Source organism: Oncorhynchus gorbuscha, linkage group LG15, assembly GCF_021184085.1.
Source record: "Oncorhynchus gorbuscha isolate QuinsamMale2020 ecotype Even-year linkage group LG15, OgorEven_v1.0, whole genome shotgun sequence".
NCBI classification, from domain to species: Eukaryota; Metazoa; Chordata; class Actinopteri; order Salmoniformes; family Salmonidae; genus Oncorhynchus; species Oncorhynchus gorbuscha.
In genome coordinates this window covers 36,191,880-36,205,989 of record NC_060187.1, presented here as the reverse complement: position 1 = coordinate 36,205,989, position 14,110 = coordinate 36,191,880, and the positions used below count along the sequence as shown (strand labels likewise).

The 14,110-nt window shown below is 47.3% G+C and overlaps 1 protein-coding gene across 1 annotated transcript in view; it reads right to left on the bottom strand.

Annotated features, from left to right (window-relative positions):
- Window positions 1–14,110, bottom strand: part of sema6bb (sema domain, transmembrane domain (TM), and cytoplasmic domain, (semaphorin) 6Bb) — a 155,343-nt gene that overhangs the window by 37,981 nt on the left and 103,252 nt on the right. The window contains 9 exon segments of the mRNA XM_046300982.1: window positions 208–285; window positions 1,008–1,148; window positions 2,699–2,878; window positions 3,710–3,859; window positions 4,116–4,247; window positions 11,096–11,313; window positions 12,076–12,164; window positions 12,713–12,832; window positions 13,705–13,795. Of these exon segments, the coding sequence (XP_046156938.1) occupies window positions 208–285; window positions 1,008–1,148; window positions 2,699–2,878; window positions 3,710–3,859; window positions 4,116–4,247; window positions 11,096–11,313; window positions 12,076–12,164; window positions 12,713–12,832; window positions 13,705–13,795 (1,199 nt within the window).

Genomic DNA, 14,110 nt, shown 5'->3' with positions numbered 1-14,110 from the left:
AGAGAACCAGGCAGAGACCCGGACAGAGACCCAGACAGAGACCCAGACAGAGACCAGCTATAGATACAACAGAGGTCAAACGGATGCCAGACAGAAACAAGACAAAGGTACAGGCCAGACACAGGGCAGGTCGATAGCAGACAGGGACCAGACATGGAACCAGACAGAGGCCAGTGCTGTGCCCTCGTTCCCCCCCCAGCACCTCACCTGGTCCCGGGCCTGAGGAAGGAGCAGGTGCTTCCTCTGGTCCAGCCACAGTAGGGGTCCCTGGAGGCAATGCAGTTCCTGGAGATAAACAGAGTAAACACAGTCTTTAGTGATGCACCACCCAGGGCAGAGAGACACCACGGATTCATTGAACACATTACACGTTTGACATATATGTTACTGTATGTCACGGCTCACTAGGTTTAGAGTCTGCTGGCATCAAGGCAATACGACTCAGTGGTGAGTGGTCAGCAAGGCCAAAGAGCAAGAGAGTAAGACGTCTGTGTGTGGGTGTGTGTGTGTGTGTGTACGCGTGTATGTGCGTGTGTATGTGCGTGTACTGTGCCGAATAGATTTACTGATTTGTCGAAGAGCGCTTGGGGATGTGGTAAAGTAGTTTGGTGCACCGAGGGTAGGCTGTATAAGTTGGCAGATGGTTCAGGGCCTGACTAAAGGTGTGATTGTAATGATTGGGAGTGGGCGGGGCTTAGGATGTGTTACAGATATACTGTATGTGGCTGAGAGGTGTGTGTGGGCTACAGAGGTGTGGCTGAGAAGTGTGTGTGGGCTACAGAGGTGTGGGTGAGGGGTGTGTGTGTGTGTGTGTGTGTGTGTGTGTGTGTGTGTGTGTGTGTGTGTGTGTGTGTGTGTGTGTGTGTGTGTGTGTGTGTGTGTGTGTGTGTGTGTGTGTGTGTGTGTGTGTGTGTGTGTGTGTGTGTGTGTGTGTGTGTGGAGCTGAAAGGTGTGTGTGATGTGTGTGTGTGTGGAGATGAAAGGTGTGTGTGATGTGTGAGACTTACTTCATGCAGCGTGAGTAGAGCTGACATCGTGCCACAGGGACCCTGACCACACAAGAGGGGAAGGCCAGCAGCAGAGACTGGCTCACCCAGTCCAGAGTCAGGGACAACAACTGCCTCGCCTGTGGAGAGTCCTCCCCACACCTAAAAACACATACAGACACAGAGAGACAGTGAGAGTGTTGCCTTATTGCACAACACACAGTCGGCTAAGCCGCACCACACCATGATGAGGTCAAGCTGACCTCATCATATCACACACTAACTGAAAACAACACTACATGATCTCACTGCACATCATATCAACACAACACATCACTGCTTCATTAAGTATAACTCAAACCAGTTTATGACTAAAAGCACAACAATCAAAGTGAAAGCAGTAAAAGGCCTTCAGAAGCCTGTTTGTCACAGTGTCATCTTTAGTATGCAGTGTGTTGATGGCTGATGACTGAGGCCTGGGGTTGGATGGGTATCAAAGCCACCAGCTACACCCTGCATGGGCTCTAATTGGTACTTAGCACTTCCATATTATCCAAACACCTGCCTTTGTAGGCTGGATTTATATATATTTATATACATATGTTCACTCCTGCATGGGCTTATTTCGATGGTTTATGGTAATAAACATGGCTCGCAGCTGAGGAGTCATTAGGGGAAATGTATCACACACTACAGTATCAAGTTGTTAGTCATACCTCACAGCAAACAAACTATGTGAGAAACCAGACTGACGGAAGGAGAGTGCGAGCGATGGGGAGGGAGAAGAGAGCGAGAGATGGAGAGAGAGAAAGAACAACTAAATAAGTAAACAAAATAAGTAAAATGGAGACAGGTTGAGAAATAATGAAAGTGTGGCCCATTAATCTCTCCGTTTCCACTGGGTCATTTCATGGTTCATTACCAGGTCGAAAATATTAAATATAATCATTATGTCAGACAGCCAATCAAAAAACAATTTGGGCTTTGAGGATCTCTACCTGTGATGTGTTCCCGTTGCCCCTGCGATGGTGGCGGGGGCCGTCTATCTACCCTGGGCCCATTAGGGGAGTCAGTCTGGGGTTAAGGAAGGGCAGGCTGGGAGAAGGCTGATCTGATTACTCCATTCCCTCTCTCCTGATTAGCTGGCTCCCTGCTATGAGGGGGACTGCAAGCCCTGTCACACACCCCTATACCAGGCTCACAGCCACACCACTATCACCCCCAAACACACTCACACACCGGCACCACCGCCGCTATTGCTGCAGCCTTACCTCACCTGCCCTCTGATCTGATTCCTCTGCTCCCCATTTAGTTGTTGGTGGAATGGAACCTCACATTGACGCCTACATGAATGTGTTGTTTTGAAGGGTGGGAAGTAACGGTTTTAACCTCCTTTCACCTGCCAACGAGGTTTGTGCTGCTGTGCTACAGTGTTTCTTACTACAGTAAATGAGCCCCGTTTTCCCCTCAGTCTGAGCAGAGAATAGATCAGGGGGCACAATTAGCAGCGCCGCTGCCATAGCTCTAGTTAGGAGACTCTTGCTTAAACATTTCTAATTGGGCTCATTGAAAGATAACCAAGCAATACCCCATCTGTTTGCTTCCTATCCCCCCCTGCGGTCCCATGCATGTGTTACAGTGAAACACTTAGAGATAATTAATAAGACCATCACAACAGCACCCATTAGAGACTGTAACCCGTTAACCCTTACTTGTCAGGGATGAAGCCCTCCAGCTCCTCCAGGAAGACATTGCTGCTGGACACGGTGTTGTCCCGGTTGGGGACGATCAGGAACTTGAGGATGGTCCCCCGGCTGGAGCCCAGGAAGAGCACTGTGCGGTTTCTGTAGGGGCCAGCCTCAGTGTCCATCACCATCTTATTCAGCTGGTACCTAAGGGGAAGAAGACAAGATGATGATATAGAGACACTGTGTTTTTCACCCAATCCTCTCTTGACCCCGTGTCCTGATTAACCAATAGGCTATTGCGTTGATCTGACAGGATTTGAGTTAGCAATATAGAGATAATTCCATCTAGCCTATCAAATGGCATATTGGAGCTTATGTTACAATAACTAAGCTTACATGGTCCTATCAAATAGGGTAGGGTCTTGGGCTCAATTTGGGACACAACCAATCTGCATACCTCTTACGGTCATTCACTAAATGAAATTCACACAGTAAAATAGTCATCCAATTTACATACAGAACTAATTACCAAGAGCAGTCATTAATATCATTCAGATGAATGGACTTGTCCTGAAACAATAGCACCGAAGCTGAACTACACAAGTCCTGTGTGTATGAGTCAATGTTCTAAAATAGAAGAAGTCGTTCCACTGGGTAATTCATATTCCACATACAACTTGTCACACTAATAGTCTCCTCCCTCTAGCTCGGCTGGTGGCCGTTGTAGTTTGATGCATCCCAGCTGCTTGCCTCCTGCAGCAAACTCTCACAGCGAGCGGATCAACTGACCGGCATAAACAGAAGGAGAACCAGCCCAGAGGCTAATTTGTGTCCATGCAAATATGTGTGTGTATGTGTATGAGTTTGCCCTGAGTCATGGCAGTAGACTCCTATGGTGTCTAATGGTATGAAGCCATACAAGTGTACATGCCTCAGGGAAACAGCACAGGGTGCAGGGAAAGAGCACAGGATGTGTGCGAAAGGTTTCCTAGTTCTGAGTCTGTGATGTCCCCTGATGCGATCACAGAGCCTCACCTGACCATGGTCCTGACGATCCAGGGCCTCTGTCCCAGTGAGGGCACGGCCTCGTCCATCAGGGGGTGGGTCTTCACAAAGTTCAGCATCTCATCAGGGAAACCATTGGATGAGTTGAACCTGGAGCCCTGAACAGCACAGCCCCCTGGCCTGTTGGAGGAGGGTGAAATACAGGGTTTAGCACAGGCTCCCCCTTACTGAGGCACAGGCTCTCCCTTACTGAGGCACAGGCTCCCTCTTACTGAGGCACAGGCTCCCCCTTACTGAGGCACAGGCTCCCCCTTACTGATCCATTTTAGTGTTATCTGTGGTCAGTTAATGGTGTCTTACACTCTTACACTTTAGACTCACATAAAGTACATCACAATGAGCCAGGAGATGATTGCCAGGTAAGGCAATACTGTACCTTGGTTTGGGAACGAGCTCATCAGGAACAGGGGTCCATATAGACTCAGGTGATTTCTGCTCCTTGAATCTCCCATCAAACACCCCAGCCAGCTGCTCCATGTCGAACGCACACACAGCCGAACCAGGGATGCTACAGAGAGAGAACCAGATACAATAGATAAGGCAGGGGTGGATAGAGTGGCGCAGCGGTCTAAGTCACTGCATCTCAGTGCTAGAGGTTCAAATCCAGGCTGTATCACAACCGGCAGTGATTTGAAGTCCCGTAGGGCGGCGCACAATTGGCCCTGGTTCGGCCGGGGTAGGCCATCATTGAAAATAAAAATGTGTTCTTAACCGACTTGCCTAGTTAAATAAAGGTTGAATTTAAAATATATATATAAAAATGGACAATAAAGGTTATATCCTGAATGACATTTAAGTTGGCATACAAAATGGAAGTTTTGTGTTAGAATCCGGGAATACACAGGAAATAAGTAGTCTACAAAAGAGGAAATACTCAGAGGAAATACTGTAGAGACCACACAGCATGTTCCAGTAAAATGCTTGCACACCTTGACTGTTGCTAAACTCCTATTGAACTCATTGACCCAGAATGGAACATCTGCTGTGAAAAGAAGCTAAGTCCCCCCACACTGAACGAAGCGCTACAATACTTTTACTGTAGTGTTGAGTGTGGTAGTTAAAGGAGGTGTACACCAGAGAGATGGAGAGAGAGAGCCATGTCAGGACAACGGGGACTTGAATACTAGCGTCTCTCTTTCTCTCCTGCTCCGAGAGCTTCTCTTCCCTTTGAGACCTCATGTTTTTGCTAAGAAGTTGTGTGAGTCTGTTGAGTGACTAGGACTTCTCTGGTACAGCACAAAGTGAACCTTAGGGAGTGACTCAGTTCCTGCTGAGCACTTCACGCCTACTCTCTTTTCCCTTTCCTAACTCTGACACTACACCCTGAGAGAGGGGGGAGAGAGAGAGGGAGAGAGAGGGTGTGAGAGGGTGAGGGAGAGTGAGAGAGAGCTGCAGAGAGAGAGAGAAAGTGAGCGAGCACTGCAGATAGAGGGGGAGAAAGAGAGAATTGAGAGAGCACTGCAGAGAGAAGGGGAGAAAGAGAGAAAGTGAGAGAGCACTGCAGAGAGAGGTGGAGAAGGAGAGAAAGTGAGAGAGCACTACAGAGAGGGGGGAAGAGAGAAAGTGAGGGAGCACTGCAGAGAGAGGGGGAGAAAGAGAGACAGTGAGGGAGCACTGCAGAGAGAGGGGGAGAAAGAGAGAAAGTAAGAGGGCACTGCAGATAGAGGGGGAGAAAGAGAGAAAGTGAGAGGGCACTGCAGAGAGAGGGGGAGAAAGAGAGAAAGTGAGAGAGCACTGCAGAGAGAGGGGGAGAAAGAGAGAAAGTGAGAGAGCACTGCAGAGAGAGGGGGAGAAAGAGAAAGCAGCAGAGAGAAAGGCTCTCTCACTCTCACTTTGCTGCTCACTCCAACACTCCATTGCTCCAGTGTTAAGGTCAAGTAGTGCCTGTGCTCAGGTCTTGACACAAACTGACAGATGGGCTTATGGGCTCTCTCCCTGCGCTGCCCCTGTGCCCTTAGGCTTGCTGGAGTAGGTATCCAGGGATCCACTGAGAACTGTTTGTTTGGGTAAGCGGTCTGAGTTTAGCCTCTCTCTGCTGAGAAACCAGAGGCATTTTCCAGCAGGGTGACATGCTAACCTAATACATCATTTGACCAGGTCAACCTCTCTCCAACTGCCTGGCAGCCTACCCTGCCTTTGCCTCTATATTTCTGTAGTCTGTCCTCTTCTCCTTCTTCTCTCCCTGTTTAATTTCTCTGTCCTCTCTGCTCTTTCTTGCTCTCTCTCATCCCCTCATCTCTTTCATCCTCTGTTTTTCTTCTGATCTCTCTTTGCTCATTTGTTTGAAATGAATTGGCATCAGTTTGGCTATGTACAGCTGTTGAATTGTGCAAATAAAGGTCGTTCAAATTTGATGTGCAGTGAGAAGGGTTGACTGACAGTCAGTACAGGCTGCAGGAGGCGGTGGGGTGGTCAGACTTCATGCCAAACCACACCCTCACAGTTTAACCAGCAGACTGACAGCTCTCTATAGCCCAGCTCTGGTGACAGCATGACAGCTGATGGAGGCCAGTGGAGGGGAATGAGTTCTTCAGTCTAGGCCAAGGTTCAAGGAAAGTTGAGATGATTGTTTATTTTATTCACCTGGGTCTTTACATATTTTATGTCTCTTCCACCTCTGTCTCTTCCCCCTCTTTGCACACACATTTACCTTCTTCAACCTTTCTGCTGTCTTTCTATACTTCTCTCATCTGTTTTCTCTCCACCTCTCTGTCTCTCCACCTCTCTCTGTCTCTCCACCTCTCTCCGTCCCTCCACCCCTCCCTTTCTCCCTCCACCTCTCTGTCTCTCTGTCTCTCCACCTCTCTCTGCCCCTCCACCTCTCTCTGTCTCTCCACCTCTCTCTGTCTCGCCACCTCTCTCTGTCTCGCCACCTCTCTCTGTCTCGCCACCTCTCTGTCTCTCCACCTCTCTCTGTCCCTCCACCTCTCTCTGCCCCTCCACCTCTCTCTGCCCCTCCACCTCTCTCTGCCCCTCCAACTCTCTCTGCCCCTCCAACTCTCTCTGTCCCTCCACCCCTCCCTTTCTCCCTCCACCTCTCTGTCTAAGGCTCTAAGGCTCTCTGTCTCTCCACCTCTCGCTGCCCCTCCACCTCTCTCTGCCCCTCCACCTCTCTCTGCCCCTCCACCCCTCCCTTTCTCCCTCCACCTCTCTGTCTCTTCGCCTTTTTCTGTCTCTCCACCTGGTAAGGACCAAGTATTTATTCAGCTCCTGCCTCAACCCAGGCCCCAGGGGAGTTATCCAGCTGTGACTGTCATCGCATCTCCCTGGTGGCACAGCCTCACTGCTCTCCTGTCAACTGGAGACGCCTCCCTCTGACACCATGTCATCCTAATGGCTCCTATGAGGCTGGGTCTCCAGAGGGCCCCCCTGCTCTGACTAACTCCGAAGCACCGCCACAAAGCGTTATGTATTACAGTGAATGCTGCAGAAGAAGCGGAACTCCTTCGTAGGCGACTCTTTCGTCCACGTGCTCACGGCTGGCTGGTGGGGCACCCCGGCTGACTGAAAACAGGCTATACATTTTTATAGACAAAGATATAGTATCTGAGCTGCATGTGATTGAACAGAAATCATATGCAATCCTTTCATTTCCTTCCTTGTAGACAGAATAAAACATGGTTGTGAGGATTACTTGAAAAATGTACTAGCCTAATCCGTAAGTTTACTAATACATTAATGAACTAATATAGGAAAACATGCACATATTTAATAGTCTAGTAGAAACAAAGAAAAGTTATTTTAACCTGGTAGTGATTTATTTTCTTACAATTTGCAATATAATATTATTATCAATAATAAAACTAGGCCTAGGGTATTTCATTGAAAACCAGACTCAGACAGCATATGTTGGATAGGAAGTGCCTTCAGCAAGGCACTGAGGCTTGTTCTGGCCGATTCCCTCAAACTTGTCAGCAGCACACCGAATCGCTCCATCCATTGGAGGAGCATTAGGCTACTAGTGATTGGCACCAATATGTCAAGTCTGACTGTAGCCTACCAGTGGCATTACTTTTCGATACGAAAAGAAGACAGAATGTGACTGACCTGGAAAGTGTCCAGACAACTGTGTGCTGATTGACCATAGGCTAGGTGTGTGTGTTCTGAAAGATTATTCTAACCAATCATCTGAATACTTTAAGAGCCCCTATCGACACCTGATGGGCCATCAGGGTGGAAATTAGTCAATATCCCCAAATTGCTGTTGGTCATCTGCTATTGCCTGTTTGATTTAAAAACAGTATCTAGTAAGATTTAACAGAGAAAGCAAGGATGTTTCGAATGGGATTTGCTTCTTCAAACTGCCCCCTGTAATTCATACGCAACATTGTTTCACATCCTTTAATAACAGACACATAAACACGCAATAGGCTACAGCTAGATGCACAATCGAGAGCATCCTGGCGGGCTGTATCACCGCCTGGTACGGCAACTGCTCCGCCCACAACCGTAAGGCTCTCCAGAGGGTAGTGAGGTCTGCACAACGCATCACCGGGGGCAAACTACCTGCCCTCCAGGACACCTACACCACCCGATGTTACAGGAAGGCCAGAAAGATCATCAAGGACAACAACCACCCGAGCCACTGCCTGTTCACCCCGCTATCATCCAGAAGGCGAGGTCAGTACAGGTGCATCAAAGCTGGGACCAAGAGACTGAAAAACAGCTTCTATCTCAAGGCCATCAGACTGTTAAACAGCCACCACTAACATTAAGTGGCTGCTGCCAACACACTGACTCAACTCCAGCCACTTTAATAATGGGAATTGATGGGAAATTATGTAAAATATATCACTAGCCAGTTTACACAATGCTACCTAATATAATGTTTACATACCCTACATTATTCATCTCATATGTATACGTATATACTGTACTCTATATCATCTACTGCATCCTTATGTAATACATGTATCACTAGCCACTTTAACTATGCCACTTTGTTTACATACTCATCTCATATGTATATACTGTACTCGATACCATCTACTGTATCTTGCCTATGCTGCTCTGTACCATCACTCATTCATATATCTTTATGTACATATTTTTTATCCCCTTACACTGTGTATAAGACAGTAGTTTTGGAATTGTTAGTTAGATTACTTGTTGGTTATTACTGCATTGTCGGAACTAGAAGCACAAGCATTTCGCTACACTCGCATTAACATCTGCTAACCATGTGTATGTGACAAATAAAATTTGATTTGATTTGAGCTGTTTCCCTCCAAAATGGAGGGAAAGTCGATGTAGGCTATTGTAGCATACGGTGCGCTGAGGGCTCTGTACGCAGCGTTGGAGCTTCGGTGCCATGTTTTGAAAAACAAAAAGCAGCATACGTGACTAACTCACCCCAGAGCCCTGAACTTCCCTGGAGGAACTTCTCCAGCCGAGGCCCAGGCACCATCTTTTCAGGCCATGTCTAGTACTGCTAAGCCCACCTTGCACAGTAGCCAAGTAGCCTAGCCCCAGGCTAGTGTATAGCATAGCCTAGCCGGGCTTGGCTCACCACCATGTTATCTTCTCAAATAGTCGGTCTCTCTATCCTGCCGCTATAAAAAGTACCCCTCCCCTTTACCTGCAGACTCAGAGGCTCTCTCATATCCTCCTCTCATAGCCCCCACTGCTCCTATAGATCCCTCCTTCTGTAGCTCAGTTGGTAGAGCATGGCGCTTGTAACGCCAGGGTAGTGGGTTCGATCCCCGGGACCACCCATACGTAGAATGTATGCACACATGACTGTAAGTCGCTTTGGATAAAAGTGTCTGCTAAATGGCATATATTATTATATATATTATCCCTGACCACCTGCAGCTCCGGGAGGTTTGGCTGGGCTGTGCAGTGCAGTGAGAAAGATCAGGTGCTTAGAAGAAACCCAAGCCTACTGTTCATCCCCTCAGACAGGAAGGACCAGAGGTAGGAGAGGTGGACACACTGAACTGTCAACCAGTCAACCAAGGAGGATTTGGTGTAGTTGCTAGGCTAGCTAGCTAATGCCACAGACCAGGAAGCTTCATGGGGCTGTAAACTCTATCCTGGCTTTGAAGGCATGATAAAATAATTAATAACAAGCAAACATTGAGGGATGCTGGTGGGAAACTCTTAAACCAGAGCTCTTTTTCCACAATTCCCACACTGGTAGCAAATGTGCACATGCGGGAGATGATACACTATCTCAAAATGGCCACTCCAGATTTCCCAAACCCTCTTCCCTGCGGTGCTCACCACACGCAACCGGCAAAAGCAATATGTCTGGTAAGAGCTTTAAAAGTATGCTGCAGCGGACCACACAGTGTTGGGGAGGTTTACAGCGTACCTCTCTCCCTCTCGCTCTCTCTCTGATTTATAATGGAGCACAGCGGCGGCACGGTGCCTAGGCAGGTAGTGTGTGTTCAGCTGGGCCTCTCCCTGACACGCTGGTCACAGTGTTATCTGTAAGCCGTTGTTGGCCCTGTATAAACCATCCATCTCTCTCTGCAGGTGCACCGCCCCCATCTAGCCCCCATCCCTCTCCCATCCCTCCCATTCCTCCCTGCCCTCCCATCCCCCCAGCCCAAAGATAAGATACAGCTGATGAAACAGTTTTAACTCTTAAAGGGTGGCGGGGGGTAGCGCTGCAGATGTTTCCCATTATTGACTTCCTTGTCCTTGAATGGGTTTGAGGGGGTCTTCCTCCTCCTCTCTCTTCCTCTCCTGGCTGCCACAACAGCAGCCATTATGAGTAGAGGATGTTATTAGAGCTGGCATTAGTTGAGGTTTGCTCTCTGCTGATAGGCATCCTGCTGGCTCATCTGCATGGGAGACCTGTGTTGAATCCCTATTAGAGTCTGCTCTGTATTCACCACGCACACACACACACACACACACACACACACACACACACACACACACACACACACACACACACACACACACACACACACACACACACACACACACACACACACACACACACACACACACACACACACACACACACACACACACACACACACACACACACACACACACACACACACACGATAGCCTGAAACGTCTGCATGATATGTGGTATATAACACAGGAGACACATCTTTCCTCTACTCTCTTGTGCTGTTAAGTCTGTTTATTGTGCTCCCTCATGCTTTCTCTGCAGCCATCTTCAACCTCATCTACTCCTCCTCTTACCCGGCAGCATCCCTCGTTCCTTTTCTTTCTATTTCATCACTCCAATCTGTTAACTGTCTTCCTCTCTAAAAGCAAACCCATGAAGCAAATAAATGTGTTCCGCCTAATCGAGAACTGTATCTTCCCCCATAAGCCCTAACCATCTCCCTCTCTTCAGGGACCTCTGTCAGTCTGTCGGTGTGCGTGTACCTGTTGGCGGGGGTGGAGAAGACTCCCAGGATGATGTCCCTGCCGTGCATCCTGATGACAGGGCTGGTGGAGTGGAGCAGATTGAAGTAGAAGTGGGAGTCTCCAGGGACGGAGCAGTTCAGTCTGGCCTTCAGGAACGACGTCCACTGCTTCTCCAACACCCTCTGAGAACCACCCAGGTCCCCCTTACACACCCGAGACACCCGAGACACCTGTACCTGAACACACGTGCACGCAAGCACGTGGAACAGACAGAACAGTCAATGAACTCGCACCATACTACACATCAATGACAATGCACAGAGTTTTCGGTGTTGGGTCAGTTGGAAGCACACATATTTCACACAGTAGATTTGTGGTTCCAATATTCATGGGATCATACTCATGGTGAATGTATAATAAAGTTTGACAGATTTAAGTCAGAACATTCGTTCAAAATGAAGATAAAAACCTTTTTAGCTCTTGGGTGAACTCATAAAAATGTGAAGTATTTGTGATGCATGATACCACATTTGACAGATCATTGTTTTAAAATGGTCAATTAAGATCTAGTATTCATGAAAACATCAGTGCATTTGAAAACGGCTTCTTTGGACAATCTCACCCCAAACTACCGTGGTAACAGTGTAAGTATCCACTTACTGTGAGCCCTACAAACATGCAGCACAAAATGCCTGCGCTAGCACATTTCCACCAAATGTGAATTACTCATTTATTAGATAAAAAGGATTCTTGTTATGTTCATATTTTTTTTGCATGAGCACGTATTTCCACTCTGATATGACTGATGCCATTTGGAGCGGTTTTGAAAAAGCTTTTTCCCCATCTAGATATCAAACAGCACAGATACAGGGAAAAAGATCATCAGAAGTACCAGGCTGGTATTGACATTTGAATAATAAACATGAGATGGAACATCCAGGCAGGCAGACACACGACACAGAGGGGCGTGTCCAAAGCTTTACCATTTTGTCTCGTACCTTCTCCAGATAGTTAAACTCCATGGCCATCTCTCTGAAGAAGAAGTAGATGTGAGGACCCCATTCCACTGAACTGACAAAATAGGGCTCTGCAAAGGATGGGAGAGGACCATGTTACACAACAAACACATCTCCATAGAGCTGTAAGAGAGCGAGTCAGATAACTCCCTAATCCCCAGACACAAACACCAGCGTTGCTAAGCAGGCATACACTTTGAGAATTTTTTTTTTTTTTCATTGAGGAGGCTCATTTTCGTTGTCAGTTTCAAAACCTGTTATTGTTTGGTTCCTACTGAATACTACTCAGGCCATCCAGCCACATACAGACACAGAGCAGACCTGATCTCTCAGCCCTGGATCCTCTGACCTCAGCAGGGATGCTGCTGACTAAGGCAATGCAGTGAGTCTGACACAGATATTGATCCTGATAGTAAGTGATGTAGTCATAAACAGAGCCTTCTAACAACAGAGGCAAACACACACACACACACAAACAAATACAAACAAATACACACACGCAGGCGGACACACACACACACAAACAAATACAAACAAATACACACACGCAGGCGGACACATACACACACAGATGCACACGCACACGCGCGCACACACAAATAAATACACGTGGAAGTACCTCTGAACCATTTGGAGTCGTGTTTGACTGTGCGGAGTGCAGGACTGTCCCCCAGGCTACGGTAGATCACAGCGTCTATCGCCAGGAAGTCCGTCACAGTGGCCGTAAACAGATTCCCCTCTGGCAAAAAACACACAGTCAGATACAATGGGAACAGCTCATAACACAGCATAGTGACAGCTCATATCACAGCATAATGACAGCTCATATCACAGCATAGTGACAGCTCATAACACAGCATAGTGACAGCTCATATCACAGCATAATGACAGCTCATATCACAGCATAGTGACAGCTCATATCACAGCATAGTGACAGCTCATAACACAGCATAGTGACAGCTCATATCACAGCATAATGACAGCTCATATCACAGCATAGTGACAGCTCATAACACAGCATAGTGACAGCTCATAACACAGCATAGTGACAGCTCATAACACAGCATAGTGACAGCTCATATCACAGCATAATGACAGCTCATATCACAGCATAGTGACAGCTCATATCACAGCATAATGACAGCTCATATCACAGCATAGTGACAGCTCATAACACAGCATAGTGACAGCTCATAACACAGCATAGTGACAGCTCATAACACAGCATAGTGACAGCTCATAACACAGCATAATGACAGCTCATAACACAGCATAGTGACAGCTCATAACACAGCATAGTGACAGCTCATAACACAGCATAATAACAGCTCATATCACAGCATAGAACATCGCAGAAGGTAGTTTGACATTACATTACACAACTCAATGCATTCGACTGTTGATCAATGAACAATGTATAAGTACATTAGAGATAATTACAGTGGTGCAACAGAGCCTCTAGTACAGAGTGGACAAATCCTTCTATTTCTACTGCTCAGTAATGTGCAATAAAGGTTTCCTATTGTTTCAACCACGGCCAAAGATTGTGTGATGACGGGGAACTACTGCAGCTACATAATGAGGTGTTTAAAGCAATGAGTGTTTCCAAACCTGCGAACAGAGCCACGTTGGCGTGTTTAGGATCATATGGACAGCGGGCCATCCCACTGACTGTCTCTCCCACCATCTCCAGAGTGTCTCCCTGGAAAGAACACGCGCAAACAGTTCACTATACTATATAATGTTGCTGGAAAACAGAGTGAAGTTCACCTTCACATACAGTAAACATACATGCAACTGCCAAAATGAAGAAAACTCCAACATAAAGTGTCTTAATTGGGCGTTGGGCCAAACCAGAACAGTGCTGTTTCTGGAACTCTATGGTGGAAACCGCTGTCTGAGGTGCCACTCCAGAATCTCTCATACTGTAGGTGTTCAATTGGTTTGAGATCGGGTGACTGAGATGACCATGGCATATGGTTTACATCATTTTCATGCTCATTAAACCATTCAGTGA